The 19,427-nt window shown below is 43.1% G+C and overlaps 1 protein-coding gene across 8 annotated transcripts in view; it reads left to right on the top strand.

The window, feature by feature from the left end:
• The first annotated feature begins 7,175 nt into the window (after positions 1-7,175).
• Positions 7,176-19,427, top strand: part of LOC118527105 (cytochrome P450 3A12-like) — a 63,388-nt gene continuing 51,136 nt past the window's right edge. For 5 of the 8 annotated variants that reach the window (XR_013448687.1, XR_013448685.1, XR_013448688.1 and 2 more), the window contains exons 1-6: positions 7,176-7,320; positions 8,192-8,264; positions 9,125-9,207; positions 10,905-10,998; positions 12,898-12,950; positions 15,965-16,064. Coding sequence is in view for 3 of the 8 variants with exons in the window: in XM_078074364.1 (XP_077930490.1) it covers positions 7,250-7,320; positions 8,192-8,264; positions 9,125-9,207; positions 10,905-10,998; positions 12,898-12,950; positions 15,965-16,064 (474 nt within the window). In the remaining 5 variants the exon portion in view is untranslated. Of the gene's footprint in view, positions 7,321-8,191; positions 8,265-9,124; positions 9,208-9,296; positions 10,085-10,904; positions 10,999-12,897; positions 12,951-15,964; positions 16,065-19,427 lie in introns of those variants that run through there. The other 3 variants (XM_078074365.1, XM_036078732.2, XM_036078734.2) reach the window with 3 other exon arrangements.

A 19,427-nucleotide genomic window follows, 5' to 3' on the forward strand; every position in this document is an offset into this window, starting at 1 on the left:
GTATTTCTTGTTTCTAATTCACTGATCTCTGCTCTAATCTTTATTATTTCTCTTCTCCTGCTTGGCTTAGGCTTTATTTGTCGTTCTTTCTCCAGTTCTTTAAGGTGTAAAGTTAGCTTGTGTTTTCAAGGTTTTTCTATTTTTTTGAGTGAGGCTTGGATGGCTATGTATTTCCCCCTTAGGACCGCCTTTGCAGTATCCCATAGGTTTTGGACCAATGTGTTTTCATTCTCCTTGGTTTCCATGAATTGTTTAAGTTCTTCTTTAATTTCCTGGTTGACCCAAACATTTTTAAGCAGGATGGTCTTTAGCTTCCAAGTGTTTGAATTCCTTCCAAATTTTTTCTTGTGATTGAGTTCTACTTTCAAAGCATTGTGGTCTGAGAATATTCAGGGGATAATCTCAGTCTTTTGGTATCTGCTGAGACCTGATTTGTAGCCCAGTATGTGGTCTATTCTGGAGAAAGTTCCAGGTGCGTTCGAGGAGAATGAGTATTCTGTTGTTTTAGGGTGGAATGTTCTGTATATATCTACAAAGCCCATCTGGTCCAGTGTGTCATTCAAAGCTCTTGTTTCTTTGTTGATCTTCTGCTTAGATGATCTGTCTATTGCTGAGAGTAGAGTGTTGAGGTCTCCTACTATTAAAGTATTATTATCAATATGTCTATTTTGGCTAACAGTTGGCTTATGTAGTGGTCTGCTCCCATGTTGGGGGCATCGATATTTACAATTGTTAGATCTTCTTGTTGGATAGACCCTTTAAGAATGATATAGTGTCCCTCTGTACCTCTTACTACAGTCTTTAGTTTAAAATCTAATTTGTCTGATATGAGAATTGCTACCCCAGCTTTCTTTTGAGGTCTGTTGGCATGAAAAATGTTCTCCATCCCCTCATTTTCAGTCTGGATGCATCTTTAGGTTCTCTTGCATGTGAGTCTCTTGTAGACAGCATATGGATGGGTCATGTCTTCCTCTCCAATCTGCAACCCTGTGCCATTTCATGGGAGCATTTAGGCCGTTCATATTGAGAGTGACTATTGAAAGATATGATTTTAGTGCCACCATGTTGCCTGTGAAGTCCCTCTTTCTATAGATTGTCTCTGTAAATTTCTGGTGTATATTACTCTTGGGGTCTTTCTTCTTTTATAGAATCTCCCTCAATATTTCTTGCATAGCCAGCTTGGTGGTCACATATATTTTCAGTTTCTGCCAGTCCTGGAAGCTCCTTGTCTCTCTGTCAATTCTGAATGACAGCCTTGCTGGATAAAGTATCCTTGGCTGCATGTTCTTCTCATTTAGTACCCTGAATATGTCTTGCCAGTCCTTTCTGGCTTGCCAGGTCTCTGTGGACAGGTCTGACGTTATTCTGATGTTCCTCCCTCTGTATGTAAATCTCTTCCCCCAGCAGGTCTCAGGATAGCTTCCTTGGCTCTAAGATTTGCAAGTTTTACTATTATATGCTGGGGCATTGGTCTATTCTCACTGATCTTGGGAGGGGTCCTCTCTGCCTCTTGGACGTGAATGCTTGTTTCCTTCCCCAGATTAGTGTAGTTCTCAGCTACGATTTGCTCAAATGTACCTTCTAGTCCTCTCTCTCTCTCCACCCCCTTAGGGATCCCAATAATTCTGACATTGGAATGTTTCATGGCATCATTGATCTCTCTTAGTCTGATCTCATGGGCTTTTAGCTGTTTATCCCAGGCCTCCTCAACTTCCTTCTTTTCTCGCATCTTATCTTCTAGCTCACTAATTCATTCTTCTGCCTCATTTACCCTGGCTGTCAGGGTATCCAGTTTAGATGGCATCTCATTCATAGCAGAAGTCTGCTGAGTGCAGAGCTTGACCCTGAGATCATGACCCTGAGATCATGACTGAGCTGAAACCAAGAGTCAGACACTCAACTGACTCTGCCACCCAGGTGCCCGCAAGAGACCTTTCTGCTGTGACCCAGGTGCCCGCAAGAGACCTTTCTGCTGCTGTGAACAAATGTTCTGTATCTGTGTTGTGCAATATGGTTGCCTCCAGCCACATGAGACTATCACACACTTGAAATGTGGCTGGTGTGGCTGAGGAATTCCATTTCTAATTTTATCTATTTTTAATAAATGTATATTTAAATATAACTTGCCATATGTGTGTCCAGGGGCTGTATATTGGACAGTGCAGTGTATTGGCTTTTCACTCTGGAGACCGTTGTTCTTCAGTCCTGGGAAATTTTTTTGTATTATTTCTCTCAGTTTTAATTTTTTGTTTGTTTGTTTGTTTGTTTGTTTTTGAGAGAGAGAGAGCGCACATGTGAGTGGTGGGGGGAGGGCCAGAGGGAGGGAGAGAGATAATCCCAAGCAGGGTCCATGCCCAGTGTGAAGCCTGATGCAGGGCTCGATCTCACAACCCTGAGATCATGACCTAAGCCAAAATCAAGTCTGACAGTTAACCAACCAAGTCACCCAGGTGCCCCATGTGTCTCATTTTTTTCTATTCTTTCTTTGGAAACCCCTGTTAGTCAAATGATGGAACTCCTGGAATTATTCTCTAGTTTTCTCCTTCCCATTGTTTTTTGTAGCAAATTACATATCTATCTATCTATCTATCTATCTATCTATCTATCTATATATAGAGAGAGAGAGAGAGAAAGAGAGAGAGAGGTTATAAATGGTCAGAGACTTTGTGTCTTTATTTATTTATTTTTTAGTTTATTTATTTAGTTTTTTTAATTATGTTTAGTTAGCCAGCATATAGTACATCATAAGTTTTTGATGTAGTGTTCAGTGATTCATTAGTTGCATATAACACCCACTGCTCATCACAACATGTGCCCTCCTTAATACCCATCACCCAGTTATCCTATCCCCCACCCCCCTCCCTTCTGTAACCCTCATTTTGTTTCCCAGAGTCCAGAGTCTCTCATGGTTTGTCTTCCTCTCTGACTTCTTCCCATTCAGTTTTCCCTCCCTTCCCCTGTGGTCCTCCATGCTATTTGTAATGTTCCACATATGAGTGAAACCATATGATAAATGTATTTCTCTGCTTCACTTATTTCACTTAGCATAATCACCTCTAGTTCCATCCATGTCAAAGCAAATGATGGGTATTCATCCTTTCTGATGGCCAGGTAATATTCCATTGTATATATGGACCACATCTTCTGTATCCATTCATCTGTTGAAGGGCATCTTGGTTTCTTTCACAGTTTGGCTATTGTGGACATTGCTGCTATGAACATTGGGGTGCATGTGCCCCTTCTTTTCACTACATCTGTATCTTTGGGGTAAATTCCTAGTAGTGTAATTTCTGTGTTGTAGGGTAGCTCTATTTTTAACAGCTTGAGGAACCTCCATACTGTTTTCCAGAGTGGCTGTACCAACTTGCATTCCCACCAAAAGTGTAAGAGGGTTTTTTATTTAAAATTTTGATATTTTATCCCTTATTGTTTTAATATTGACTTTTTAAAATATTATATTCAAATAAAGTATATCATTTATATGACTACTGAGATTTTGGCAATTTTGCCCTCAAGTGAAATGTTTCACTCTCCTCTCTGGTCCCGGCTCTGCCTAGAAATCCTAACTGAATTTTATAAAAACACTGTATTGGTAAAGAGAGAATGAGCTCTCCTTACTCCTGTGGTTGGTTCTTTTGGGTTTTAGCTATTATTGACCCACAAGGTACTCTACTTGGGGAACTGTTTAGAGACAAATTCTGCCCACTAGGAGGAGGAGGAGAAGTGCATTCTCATCCTATGGGTGGTTTAAGTCCTAGGGGAGTGGGGAGAAGTGAGGTGTCATGGTCCTGCTCCCCACCATGTATTTACACTGCTGGACAGACATGGCAGGCTCCAATTAGAATCCACGATGAAGTCTCTGATCATGTATAACCTTAGTGCCTCCCCATAGAGCAAGAGGTAGAAAGAGCCATTTAAGCATAATCCATAAGAAGAAAAAAAGTAAGCAGTCCACATCCAGCAAACTCCAAACCTTTACATATGTTTGAACTAAAACTTGAACTTATGTCTCCTCCTCCTGCTAAAAGAAACTACATTGCATCATTTGGGGTTACTCTATAACTCTTGTCCTCTCTTAGCCACCAGTTGAACTGTTTATGAGTTCATATTGAGTGAACATTTCTAAAGGGCTTGTGAGGGTCAGCTATCTGGCTGGGCAAAGTCACCAGATATACCAAAACCATTACTTTATAGATTTTTTTTTTAAGATTTTATTTGAGAGAGAGCAAGAGAGAGAGCACAAGCGGGGTGAGGGCAGAGGGAGAAGCAGACTCCCTGCTGAGCAGATGCAGGGCTCCATCCCAGGACTCGATCCCGGGATTCTGGAATCATGACCTGAGCAGAGGCTTAGCCGACTAAGCCACCCAGGTGCCCCTATAGCAGGTCTTGATTTATAGCTCCATAGTTGTGTGGTTATTTGTTTAGTGTCTCTCATCCCTTTAGAGTGTCAGGTTCATAACGCAAGGATTTTGACTTTTTAATATTTAGTGCTTGGCCCATGGACTGAATGCAGCAGGTAGAGAGACCAACCAATATCGAATGACAATGGGAGAGGGGCCCACCTCCTCCAATGGCAGGAATGTCACTTACCTCACCACTGCCACACCAACCACAGGGCCCAGCCACCAACACTTAGATACCACCTGGTTATCCAGAATTGGCAAGATCAAGTTTGGCCTTACTGAGAAGAATGGGAGCTTGACAGCTTAGGAACAATAATCCTCCTTTCATTTTTGCACACTTGAGATTGTGACCTGTGAAATTTGAATGTGATGCACAAATCATTCCAAAGCAACACTGGCTCTCCTACTGTGAGCAGTTCTCTTGGCCAGTAGAAATCAGGCCCAGCTTCTGAGAAGGGGCACCATGTAGGCTCACGATACAAAGAGATGGAACTATTAGACAGCCAGGGCTCCTTGCATCACTGAGTTTCTGCCAACCTGTCCACCTACACTGATATCTGAGCCTAAGGCTTCCCTGAATGGTATTTGAGATTCAGTTTTGACCAGTAGCTAGGGAGACTGAGAAAGCAGATAAATCCTTCACTGTTGAGGAGGAAGCAGTTACTTTTCCTTGGCTGTGCTATAATTATGTTAGATTCCTCTATCTTCAACCGGAATGATGTCTGGGTCTTAGTTATATTTTTATCCCACATATTTAGAGTAGAGTATGGAAAGTACATGATGAGCATGTTAGTACAGGAAGGAGTAGATGAGAGCCATGGGGTGTTTGACACAGTGTCTTCCTTCACACCTTCTGTACAACTCTGAGGATGCGAGTCTCCTCGTGTCAGGTGTTCCTTCTGGGGAAGGATGGGGAGCAAAATTCATGCCTCTATTACTTCCCCTTGCAGACAAGGCCATCTGTATTGGTCTGGTGCCAGCTGCATTTTAGTCCCCAGCATTGACTAGCCTGTCACTGTTAGGATAGATTCCAACCAGCTGGAGCAGATCCTCAGGTGAATAGGGCAGGTGGATGCTCATATTAGACTTAGTTATGAAATCATCATAGCTGAGCATGCATTTTGGAGAAGGATGAAACCACATTAGTTCCCACAGAGGCCTGATTTCCAAGTAAAATAAGAAAAGCTTTGTCTTTAGGTGAGAGAATAAAATTGTCCAGATTGTCAGATGACAGGAATCTTCCTTGTTTGTGTGTATTCTGTGTACTTCTCTGCTGGGGAACATATGGAGGCAATCCCATACAATACCCTTACTATCATCTTGACTAGCATCTGTCTTCCCTGCTGAGATGAGGTGGAGTCTTTGTTCTGGAAGACCCACAGGGAAGCTGCTGTGCAGATCGCCATGGAGTTAGGGACAGAATTTTAACCAGTTTGCTGTTGCAGCCTGGGTCTCACTATTTCCTGTAGGGACCCTTATCAGGGAAGGGCAAGCATTGAATACTGGTGTTGTTGAGCACAGACTTTTCAGTCTCTCTTCATGTTTGCTTATTTACAATTTGTTCTTGTGATCAGTGGCTGTTGGAAACCCAATGCAGTCACTGAGTATCAGTTTCTACATCTGTAAACAGGGATAATAGCATGACCCCACTGAACGGTGCCCAGTGAAGGCACCAAAAGGGGGCAGAAATATTTCAGAATTCCTGGTCTCTCTCTCCTACTTTACCTGGGGATCATCTTCCTGCTTCCTATGTCTGTCCATTGTTGCTCTTCAAGATTGCAGCCACTTCTTTCTTAATTATCTATTTTTTAAAAGATTTTACTTATTTATTTGAGAGAGAGAGAGCACACACAAGAGTACAGGTAGGTGGAGCAGCAGAGGAAGAGAGAGAAGCAGACACCCTGCTGAGCAGGGAACTTGACATGGGGCTTGATCCCAGGACCCCAGGGCCACGACCTGAGTCAAAGGCAGATGCTTATCCAGCTGAGCCACCCAGGAGGCATTAATTATCTATTTGCAGGGCTCCATTGTCCCATGGATTCCATAGGTATGCTATATAATCCACAGTTTCTCAGGCCATGCAGACACAATTTCACCTATACCAACTCAACTCCACCAACCTTTCTGGATACCCCCTGAGCATATAGTGCTTTGTGAGGGACTAGGTTCATAATGTTGATGAGTACACAGACTGTGCCCTTGAGAAGCTCTCTATCTAAGGCTAATAGGTGTCCAGGGCTGGAGGGTAGAAAGGGTAATAATAGAACTGGGGCTGGGGGGACAGAAGTTTCCCAGAGGATGAAGTGGTTATATCTGTTCAAGGAGGTTGGTGAGGGAAGACTCTGTCGGAGCTGGGTTTGAACGATGAGTAGGATTCTTGTAGGGGGCACAGGGACATTTTTAGGCAGAGGAAACTACATGGGTAAAGATGTGTAGGTCTACACGTTCTTGTTTGAAGAGTTTGAAGTATTTAGGGGTGCAGGGAGCCATGCTGACAAGGATGGGTTAGAGATTTAAGGACAGTGACTTTAATGAGTTTCTGTAACCTTTGAGATTACTGATAACACTGAGTTGTTTATTGATTTCCCACAGAGTATGAACTCATTGGAGGTCAAACTGGGAGTATGCAGGATGCCTTGCCAGCACACATGACTGGGGGCCACCTGCGGGTGGAGCTCGGGGGGGCCCTGCTACTGGCTGTAGCTCCAGCCCCGCCCCCTTTTCAGTATATACATTCCAACCTCACTGAATCACCACTAGTGGGAAGGGAAGCTCCGCACACACAGGCAAGCAAAGACTAGCACACACTGCTGAACGACAGTAGAATTCATAGAGGAAAAGTGGCCATGGACCTGATCCCAAGCTTTTCCATGGAAACCTGGCTTCTCCTGGCTATCAGCCTGGTGTTCCTCTATCTGTGAGTAACCGTCCAGGCTCATTGCCTCTGGAACCCTGGACTTGGGTTGCTAATCAGCATCTACCCCCTTTTCCTTGTCTGTTTTGAGGATCAAAAAAGTTAACAAAGGGGAAGCTGCTTAAGTGTTGGGTGCTTCAAATATGCTAGGAACACATAAAGGGTTATTATTGACCTCACCAGATCTGCTGATCTGCTGAAGCCCCCACAACCCAACTCCAGTTTCTGTAGCTAGGAGGTAGAGTGACATTATTTGCTCCTGGGGATGATCTGATTGACTACCAGCTGGGACCTAGACTAATCAAGCAGAATTCAGCAGAGGCAGAGTAAAATAAACAGGCCCCAGTGCTCTGGGGTCCTCACCCTCTTACAAGCTGTGGGGATTCTGGAGGCAGAGGGAATGGCTTGGGTCTTTGTCTCATTATCTTCACCTTCTCCTCTCTGTCCGCTGCAGGAGACGTGTAGAAGGACTGGGCCTGTGTCACTCAGGTGGCTCTTACTCCCCTCTCTCCACCACCAGGCATCATGTACACAGAGCACCTGGTGCACCCAGACTTCCAGGGGAGTTGGAGATACCTCGCCTTCCTCTCCTGACTGGGCTCTTCCCTCTTTTCTGCCCTTCTCCTGGCCATTACCACCCTGCCCCCCATAATATACAGAACACTTTACCCCTAAATGAGCATCTTTAGAGCTGAGGAGACTTTGCAGATTGCTTAAAATTTTATTCATTTCACCTTTTCTTTCCAGTCTCTAGGTGGGTTAGCATCAGTATAGAGATTTCTTTACCCATGATATGAAATCTTCCAGCAGCCACAAAGACAGAGCCCTGAAAGCCAATTTGGATTTTAAATATGTTTTTGCCTTTATGTTACAGTACAATAGGAAGACTCAACCCGTCTAGCAGAGGAATTCCTTTCAGTGGTGAGATTTCCGGCATCATGGAACAGGTTGGGAAAGACTTAGTTTCACAGTGTGGGTAGGGACAGACCCTCCATGTCACATTTAACCTCTGTCTCAATTTCACTTTCTTTAAGTGTAGGAAATCATGAGGACATGAGCATAAACATAGAGACCTCATTTTCATTTTCTGAGAAAAAGGTTAGGAATGCCAAGTATTGTGGCAACACGTTTTCTGTGTGATGACATTTAAGATGAATTGATATGGTTTAATTTCATTCTATTTAATAATAGGTTTTCTACTGAGATAAGACTATTTCCAGCATGTTCTTTCTGAACGATACAACAGGGCTGTTGGTTCAGCTTTTGTGACTATAAAGGTACATAGATAACCTCAGCCTTCTAGAGTGATGTTGGCAATATGAATTTGGTGTACCCATACATACTTTTATGACACAGATTGTCTATTTTTTAAATACATGGGCCCAGCAGATTATTTTAACCTCTCAGCACAGGTGAGTAGTGAGACTGTGAGCCAGTACTGATGTGAGAGGCATCCAGGTAGGACTCGGGGATGGAGTGGGAGAATATTCCTCCCTCAGAGCAGATCTCTGAGAGATACTCCTTGATCCTTTTCCTACAGAAGGTTGTCATGGGACTGCAGGGTTAGCATCTCATCTGCTAGAAGCCAGGGGACAGGACCACCATATAAGCCACACTGTGTGTAGTCTGTCTCGCAGTGGGGCTGTCACTGGATATTGTCACCACCAGGCAAACAACCCTGTAGACCTAGAAGACACTGGTGTAGCCAGGCGTCATTGCCTGTAGACAGTGCCCTCTGCATGCCAGTGCAATGGAAAGGCAAGAAAAATGAGTGGCTTTATTTTAACCCCTTCATTTGTACCAAAAGCAACATGACTCTACCAAGAAGAGGGAAGCTGGGAAGAATCAGAAAAATTCACCCACCCATCCTCTGCCTTCTTATGGAGCCATGTGAGTTTAGACCAGATCTTTCCTTGGGTCACATCACTAGTTGCTTGGCCTCACTTGGGAGTTCATGGAGCATGTCAAATGTTCAGAAACAGGAATTGATATGTTGTGCTGGTGATGGCAAGGAAGGAATGGAGGTGGGACTAGGCCACCCCAGCTTCTGGCAGTAGGTGCTCCTGCGTCCACTGTTCTGGAAAAAGGATCCAAACACCCAGCTGGGCCAGGCTGAGGTGCCTCTGCTGGTCCCTCAAACCCAGGTCCTTTTATGCAATTTTGGGGGATTATTTGATTACATAATATACAATTTGCTGGATTTGTACAGAATATCTGGAACCTGTACTATCTTAAAGGCTCGCCTCCAGAGAAGAGGAGACAAGGTCTTAATCCCAGTCTTGGAACATTTTATCATTACTCATTTTATGTTGCATAACATGTATTCCTCTGTTGACTGGAGGTATCTGGACTTTGGAAGACCCCCTATCAGTTAGCTGAAAACACCTATAGGGCTTGTTGAGCCATTTCTACCTAGCATCCTTTCCCACCATACTTTCCTAATTTACCTCTATGGGGTTAGCCTTGTAGGCCTAGCAAGTTCATGGGTAAAATGGTTTCTGGCAGCTTCTTCCTTCAGCCTGTCTTCTTCCTCCACTCTGCCATCTCTCAGCAACACCTAAGTGGAAGGCTTGCAAGGATCCAGAACCCCAGTTGTGGGATTCCGCACATGACCCATGAAAGATGATTGTAGACAAGCCTGCCATAGGGAGCACCATCTGTAATGGATTTCTGAGACAGTTGATGCACAGAGTTGGTAAACTAACTGCTTTGTGAGTGACCATCTTGGAAAAAAAAAAAAAAGTGTACCTGGCAGTGTGCTGAGCAGGTGAGTATCACAGGTTGAGGGACCAGATGCCATGAGGGGAAGAATGGTCTGGAAATGGATTGTTTCCTTACTGATTCTTTTATATGGTATCATTTAGGGCACATATGGGTCAGTCCCCCTTCTCTGCAGCTCAGGAGAACCAGAGTACCTGACAACAGAGACTTGGGTGGAGCTGAAAGCATCTCACTTTTCAGTGAGGCCAGTGGAGCCTTGGACACAGTTTTCATTGTACAGAAATGAGAACACTGTCATTGCTCAAAGTGTCTCAATGAACATAGATTTAAGAAGGACCAGATCTCACATAGCGATAGGTCCTACAAGGAAGAAAAAACACAAAAGTCTCTGAGCAAACTGCAACACACTTTCATGGTAGGCTCTCACAAACCCTCTATTATCGAGTGGATATAATTAAGCAAAATCTCATCATTGGAGCAGAAAGAAATTTTTTCTCTTTCTCCCTAGAGAAAGTTACGGAAGAGTCATTTACTAAATGGGCATGAGTGGATTTCCTGGAAGAGATCAGCATGACCCTTTTAGGAGCACTCAAGTGTGGAAACACTTATCAAGTCTTCATTTTAGGATTGGGACCGTGAAGATTTCAGCTGCCCTTAGCTAATCATCATTACGTTTTGTGGGTCTCACAGTGGAGGTGGGAAAGGAGATGATGAATGAATGTAATTATTGTCGTTGGAATTGCTCTTATTATTTCTGGCCTACATGTTACCTCCCTCCTTTGCCTGTCCAGTTCTGTGTCAGTGACTGCCAGCCTCAGCACTTATTCCACCATCCCTGTGACCTGGCTTTCTCTTTCACTTTATAGATATGGGACCTCCACACATGGACTTTTTAAGAAGCTGGGAATTCCTGGGCCAACACCTCGGCCTTTTGTGGGAACTGCTCTGGCCTACCGTAAGGTGAGTTGCTTGAGCTCCCTCTTTTGCTTCTTATGATTGTCAATCCCAGCTTAGTTTCATTGTAAATATGCTCGTCCTCAGGAGGAAGTGCTTAGGTTTCAGACTTCCCAGAAATCATGTCACAGGCCCCACCCAGCACATGGCCAGGTCTACCCCAGGGCTCTATTGTCTGCTGTTAGGAGCCTCAGGGTTTGCCTCAGTGGGCAGCCCAGCTCTCTGGCTGCTTCAACCCAGGACCTGATGTTCTAGCTTGTGAGCATCGAGAAGAGGCTTTTGTTTCTGGCAGGTGCAGATTCCCAGGAAGGCATCATTGTATTTGGTATTAGGAGAAGAGCATCAAGGGGGTCCACGCTAGTGGTCCATTAAGCTGTGTATGCTAGAGTCAGACTTTTCTGTTCATAGTACAAGCTCTGGGTAGCCTTTTGTTTTGCTGGATAGCTCTGGAACTTCAGTTTATTGGGCAGCTCAAATTCACCTTTGGGGAATGCGCACATACTTGAATTCTCTCAAGAATTGCCAACCCACTGCATTTATTTCCAAGCTCTAACTCACCCTTTGCTAATGGTGATATCTCTTGGGATTTGAGAGGTTGACCCAGAGCTCTCTGCTTTACTTCTCTACCTTCATTGTAGGCACCTTCTGGGTGAGTTGAGCAGGGAGGAAGTTTTGCTGAGGGGAGGTGGTGCTTCTCTATTGACTTCAGATTTTAACCTTTGATCGAGTTTTGTGTATATGTGTGTTGTTTTTCACATAAGGTACAACTGCTCATGCAAAATCCCTAGAAAAGAGATGCTTTGACAAAATTATTAAGAAATTAATGTACTGAGTGGAATGTACTAGCAGACACACAGACTGATGTTGGTGGAGCCGTTGTGGCTCATCCAGCTCTGATGGCTTGTCCGAGGCCCCCCCTGGACAGAAGGTTAGGAGCTCACATCAGAAGGCCAGCAGACAGAGTCTCACGTGCAGGCTGCTCTCTGCTGTGGAGTCCTTTCCCCCAAATCTGAGGCTTGTTTCTCAGATCCCACTTCTCCCCGCTGAGACCCTCGGTGTCCAATTACCACCTAAGAACTTCCTGGACTTTTTCTCTCCAAAAAAGCAATAATTTCCTTTCTTCTTTTCCCAGATCAACTCCTTAGTACCAGCACCCCAAGATCCACATTTCTGGGACCCTGTTTTGCACAGTTAGAACATCAAAATCACAGCTAAAACTTAGGGACAGGAAGTTTTGTTGTTTTTTTCTTAAGTGAAAACTCGTATCAAGTATTTTAATTTGTTCTGCCCTTTGTGGAGTGGTGGCATGGTCCCCTCTTCCTGTGTTTGTTGGATGATTGGAAGGCGAGTCCACCTTGTCATTCATTCACTCATCTCTCACTCACTCAACAAACATGTTTTAGACTTCTGTAAATCTGCTAGACTAAACGAGGTCACTGGTGTCTTAATTTCCTAAATCCCCTGGAATTCTAGTAGGGCTCCTGAGATCAATGAACAGGATGCTGACTGGGGGTTCAGAGAGTGCAGGCCACGCTGACTTTCCCTCAGCTCCAGTTTTCCCACATGGCCCTGAGGTAATAATTCAGAGGATTCTGAGATTTAGAGAAAACACAGGCACAAGCCAAACAGGCCAGAAATACAGATGTTCTGTAGTCCTCACAGACAGGGTAAGTTGTTCAGTATCTGCAATACTTGGAGAGGATTCAAGAGGGACTTGAATTTCTCCATTTCAATATCCTCTTGTTTTCTCTCCTTTCCAGTAAGACACCTGTGAATAAGAGCTTCCCTCTGACTGCCAGTGAGAGGTAGTAAGCTGCATTTCATGTGATCTGAGTCCTTTTCATCCCTATAGGAGGTAGGGCTCAGGACATTTAGATTAGTAATACGTTTTGTTTCTTCTTGCAGGGTTTTTCTGGTTTTGACGAGAAATGTTTTAGAAAGTATGGAAGATTTTGGGGGTGAGTATTCTGGAAACTTCCATTGGATAGACTTATTATGATGAAGCCCCTGTGGTGTGAACAGTCTCAATCGAGAGCCCCTTGGGTTGAAGCCTGCTGTAGTGAAGCTTCTGGAACCTCTGCTTCCTGGGATCCCATGTGTCACCAGGTGTGCAGGTCTAAGTGTGAATCAGGCCTGGAGAGGTATAGTGTGGTGCTGGGCTGCTCACAGCCAGTGTTGTACCTCTCCATACCTCTTTCTTTTCTCTGGTCACGTCCTCAGAAACCATCGTCTCTGAGTGGCATTGGCCATAAGCAATATGATGGCATAGAAAGAACCCAGATCTCTGGATCACCACTGATTCAGCTCCACTGCCCCTTCCCACATTCAGTACTGGTCAGCTCTGGATAAAGCCAGTCTTACATCGTGGGCCCCAGTTCTGTCCTTAGTACATGGTTCTCATGCTTGGCTGTAGATAAGAACCACCTGGGAGAGCTTGTTAAAAATGCAGATTCTTGGTTTCCATCCCCCGGAATGCTGAATGTGGAGGATATGGGGTGGGTCCCAAGAATCTGAATTTAACTGGTAGTGGAAGCAATATTAGGGCTGTGTGAGATCATGAATATAAAGGGTTAGTGCAGAGGATCATAGGGGAGGGGAGGGAAAACTGAATGGGAAGAAATCAGAGAGGGAGCCAAACCATGAGACTCTTGACTCCAGGAAACAAACAGAGTTGTGGAAAGGGAGGTGGGTGGGGGGATGGGGTAACTGGATGATAGGCATTAAGGAGGGCACGTGATGTGATGAGTACTGGGTGTTATATGCAACTAATGAATCATTGAATACTACATCAAAAACTAATGATGTACTATATGTTGGCTAATTGAATTTAAAGAAAACAAAGCTAAGGTAAAAGATGTCCTAAAAAAAGGGGTTACCCTAAAGCACTGTCCCTTGTCCACCCACATGTTTTTGAACAAACATGATGGGACAAGGGGAATCTTCCAATAAATATGATCAGGCTGCTGGGAAAGCAGACCTAAGTGCCACCTCAGTAATTTCTATCACCACTTCAATACTAAATCTACTCGACCCCCACTAAAACCTTCTGAGTTTTAGAATACTTTTTGGAGATGGGTAGTATTTAGTGTAGTGGTCTCATCTATTTTTTGATGTGATCATTAAACCATTTAAAATTCCCCTATGACATCAAAGAAAGAATAAGGTCATTAGCCATCAGGGAATTCAAGTCAAAACCACATTGAGATATCACCTTACACCAGTTAGAATGGCAAAAATTGATAAGGCAAGAAACAACAAACGTTGGAGAGGTTGTGGAGAAAGGGGAACCCTCTTACACTGTCGGTTGGAACGCAAGTTGGTACAGCCACTTTGGAAAACAGTGTGGAGGTTCCTAAAGAATTAAAAATAGAGCTACCCTATGACCCAGCAATTGCACTACTGGGTATTTACCCCAAAGACACAGATATAGTGAAAAGAAGGGCCATATGCACCCCAATGTTCATAGCAGCAATGTCCGCAATAGCCAAACTGTGGAAAGAGCCAAGATGCCCTTCAACAGATGAATGGATAAAGAAGATGTGGTCCATATATACAGTGGAATATTACTCAGCCACCAGAAAGGATGAATACCCAACTTTTACATCAACGTGGATGGGACTGGAGGAGATTATGCTTATTATGTGAAATAAGTCAAGCAGAGAAAGTCACTTATCATATGGTTTCACTTATTTGTGGAACATAAGGAATAGCATGAAGGACATTAGGAGAAGGAAGGGAAAAATGAAGGGGGGAAATCAGAGGGAGAGATGAACCATGAGAGACTATTGACTCCAAGAAACAAACTGAGGGTTTTAGAGGGGAGGGGGGTGGGGGGATGGGTTAGCCAGGTGATGGGTATTTAGGAGGGCACGTATTGCATGGAGCACTGGGTGTTATATGCAAACAATGAATCATGGAACACTACATCAAAAACTAATGATGTACTGTATGGTGACTAACATAATAAAAGGAAAAAAAGAATAGGGGACTTGTGGAAAATCTTTCATTTTTTTCTAGTAAATGCAAATGATGTATAGTGGAAACAAAATAAATTTTATTTATTTATGGTATAATTAAGCTTAAAGTAAAACCTCATGCTGGGGACAGATTCCCATTAAAGGCCATAGGGGCAGTCAAGTCAGGCTGGATAGGGATGGATCACATATAAAGAGTCAGCTTTGTGTGAGACATGTGCAAAAGTGGGCTTGCCCCGCTGCTTAGGGATGTCACACGAAGCCCAAGGAACTCACACCTGGGACCCACATATAAGAATAAATATAAGTAATAAAAAGGAAATATATGTAGAAAGAGTTATATATATTTTTCTGTATTTCTTTTTTCTCTTTCCTTTTGTTTCAAAATTTTCTGACTTAATGCTATCAAGGACCTCTCTCGATATTAAAAATAATATTTCCTTTCACATGTAACTGGGAAGCATAATTTAGTAAATAGGGTAAAGAAATAATTCATAATTTTGCCATCACTTTTTGAGCATTCCAAGTCTTTTCATTTGCAGACACATCTTACATATATGTGATCAGTGTATGCACAATTTTCATCTAATATTCTCTCCTATGCCTTTCATGTGTTTGATATATCTTCAAAATTATAATTTTTAGTGACTGGGTAGACAGACTCTCCTTCATTATTTTTTTTTGTTCCTAGATGATTTACTTGCCTTCAGTTATTTACCACCCTAACTTCCTTTTTGTTAATATAGATAAATTATTTGAAATGTTTGACCTACTTCTAAAATATTTGAAGCATTTTAAACATACAAAAAATTATGGAGAATGGTCCAGGAAATACCCATGTACACACCTAGACTTAATAAATGTTCGAATGTTTTTTCTAACCACGATCTCAGAGAATGGATTAGGTACCATCAGGATAAAAGTCTAGACTTCCAGGCATGGCTGCAACTGCAGAAACTGTCATGTTAAGTGTAATCAGGTCTATTTTCCCCACACAGGTTTTATGATGGGCGACAGCCTGTGTTGGCTATCATGGATCCGGACATGATCAAAACAGTACTAGTGAAAGAATGTTATTCTGTCTTCACAAACCGGCGGGTAGGCATGGATTTATTTTAAATTTACATAGTTACTTATAAAACTTTTATTTTGAAATAAGAATAGATTCACAGGAAGTTGTCACAGGAGGTCCCATGTCATGTGACCTTCAAGCTGTTTCCTCTAAGGTTGTATCTTGCTTAATTATAGTGCCGCGTCCAAGCTGAGTTTGACATTGGTTCTAGTCACAGAACTTAAACAGATTTGAGCAGTTTTATATGCACTTGTGTGCGTGTGTGTGTGTGTTGTTCTCTGAACATTTATCTCACATGTAGATTTGTGTATCCACCACCCCAATGATGTTACAGGGCTGTTCCATCACCAAAACGTCTCCCTCTTACTATTCTTTTATAGGCACAGTGTGTAGCTTGTCTTTTATTATCTCAGGGTTTTCAGCAGAGCACACAGTTTTGGGTTTCTTTTTTTTGAATTTTGACAAGGCCAGTTTATCCTTTTATCCTTTTATGGGTTGTGACTTTGGCATCAAGTTTGAAAAATCTTCACCTAGCCCTAAGTCCCTAGGATTTTCTCCAAGTATTTACTTTTTTGTTTTACATTTAACTATATAGTTTTATGTTTTATATTTATAATGTAAATCCTATATGGTTTTATGTTTCGCATTTAAGTCTGTGATCCATTTTGTGTCAATTTTTAGTGTTAATTGTGAGGTGTGAAGTGTAGGTCAAAGATCTTTGTTTCTGGCCTATGGATGTCTAATTGCTCCAGCACCATTTGTGAAAAGGCTATGCGTCTTCCATTGAATTGCTTTTGTAGCAGTATCAAAATTGAGTTGGGCTTATATGTGTGTTTGTGTGTTTCTCATTCTCTGTTCTGTTCATTGATCTCTCCCTCCACCAATGCCAGGCTCTCTTGATTACTGTAGCCATATAGTAAGTCTCAGCATCATGAACAGTGATTCCTCCCATTTGTTGTTGTTGTTGTTGTTGAAATTGTTTTAGGTATTCTAGCTCCTTTGCCTTTCCATACAAATTTAGAATTACCTTCTCTGTGTTTGCATAATATTTGCCCCCCTCTTTTCATTTTTTTTATTGTGTTATGTTAGTCAGAGGCAATCCACAAAATGGGGGAAGATATTTGCAAATGACATTACAGATAAAGGACTGGTCTCCAAGGTCTATAAAGAACTTAGCTATAGTTTTTAAAATTATTTGTTTTAAGCTTTCACTAGAGTTATAAGTAATTTGTATGTCACCAGTTTATATCACTGTGTTCTGAATTTATACATTTATATTTACCAGTGAGATTTATACTTTCATGTGATTTCATGTTCCTAGTGAGTGCCCTTTTTGTTTTTCAGCTTGAAGGACTCCCTTTAGTATTTCTTGTAAGGCAGGCTTAGTGATAATGAATTCTGTCCACTTTTTTTTTTTTTGAGATTTTATTTTATTTTTTATTGTTATGTTAATCCCCATACATTACATCATTAGTTTTAGATGTAGTGTTCCATGATTCATTGTTTGTGCATAACACCCAGTGCTCCGTGCAGAATGTGCCCTCCTCAAAACCCATCACCAGGCTAACCCATCCTCCCACCCCTCTCCCCTCTAGAACCCTCAGTTTGTTTTTCAGAGTCCATGATCTCTCATAGTTCGTCTACCCCTCCGATTTCCCCCCCTTCATTCTTCCCCTCCTGCTATCTTCTTCTTTTTTTTTTTTTCCTTAACATATATTGCATTATTTGTTTCAGAGGTACAGATCTGAGATTCAACAGTCTTGCACAATTCACAGCGCTTACCAGAGCACATACCCTCCCCAGTGTCTATCACCCAGTCACCCCATCCCTCCCACCCCACCCCCCACTCTAGCAACCCTCAGTTTGTTTCCTGAGATTAAGAATTCCTCATATCAGTGAGGTCATATGATACATGTCTTTCTCTGTTTGACTTATTTCACTCAGCATAATACCCTCCAGTTCCATCCACGTCATTGCAAATGGCAAGATCTCATTCCTTTTGATGGCTGTATAATATTCCATTGTATATATATACCACATCTTCTTTATCCATTCATCTGTCGATGGACATCTTGGCTCTTTCCACAGTTTGGCTATTGTGGAATTCTATCCACTTTTGTTTGTCCGGAAATGTCTTTATCTCTCTCTCATTTCTGAAAGCCTTGTTTTTCTGGGTAAGGTATTCTTCATTGGTATTTTTTTTTCAGCACGTCAAATAAATCACCCACTGTCTTCTGCCTTTCACGATTTCTGCTGAGGAATCCACTGACAGCCCACGATGTTCCCTTGTATGTGATGAGCTCCTTTTCTCTTGCTGCTTTCAAGACTTTTTCTTTGGGGTTAATTTTTGAGTTTTATTATAATGTCTCTTGGAGAAGTCTTTTTCAGATTCAATGTTATTGGGGACTTTAAGCTTCATGTCCCAAGATTTCCATACATTTCGCTAGGTTTGAGAAGTTTTCAGCCATTGTTTCTTTCAGTAAGCATTCTGTCCACTTCTCTCTTCACCTACTGGGACTCCCATCATATGAATATTGTTTCACTTGTTGGTATCCTATAAGTCCTGTAGGCTTTTTCCCCCCAGTTCTTTTCATTTTTGTACCTCACTCTGACTGGATAATTTAAACTAATCAGGAGGGCATGATTGGTTCAGGCAGTTGGGGGCCACAACTTCAGCAGCTGCATGATCCTTGGCAGCAAGAGCCGTGGAGGGTTCTTTGTGGCTGCAGTGGCTGTTGGGGTCTTCAGCAGCACCACCAGATCCAGCGCCAGGAGGCTGGGGAAGGAGAATGGTGGCAAGAGTTGGTGCTATGCACACACTCATCTGTAGTGGCTGAAAGCAGGCTCATGCCCAAAACAGAGCTAGTGCCAGTGGTGGGGACTGTCCGCCTGTGGGCACACAGGGAGCCTTGAGTGTCTGGGCTGTCTGTGTGCACTCACGTGGCTTCACGGCTAGCCAGTAGTGCGTGCACGGCAGCTGGGGGCTTGTGAGTGGAGTTCAGGCCGGCCGTGTGAAGGTGCACAGCTTCAGGGTAGCTGTGGTCTCATGTGGCAGTGCAGTGACAGGAGTCAGGCCTGGCCTCAGGCACCTGAAAGCTGCTGGGGCCTGGGCTGGTGTTGTACATGTGCTGAGTTACAGAGGCCAGACTGGCTGGTGGTGTCGATTCTGGGGCTCACAGTGTTGGTGGTAGCACGGGCTGAGACAACTCCAGTGAGTACAGATGGGACACAGCAGGACTGAGGCAGCTGGAGTCTGCAAATGTGAAAACCTGGGGGACTATCAGCAGCAAAATCTTAGAGGGTGCACAGTGCTCGGCTGGCTATTGGTGCCTCAGCAGCTGAGGCTGCTAGGGTCTTCTGCAGAGCAGGACACAGAGAAACATGGTCAC

The sequence above is a fragment of the Halichoerus grypus genome, chromosome 6 (assembly GCF_964656455.1).
Source record: "Halichoerus grypus chromosome 6, mHalGry1.hap1.1, whole genome shotgun sequence".
In the NCBI taxonomy this organism is placed as follows: Eukaryota; Metazoa; Chordata; class Mammalia; order Carnivora; family Phocidae; genus Halichoerus; species Halichoerus grypus.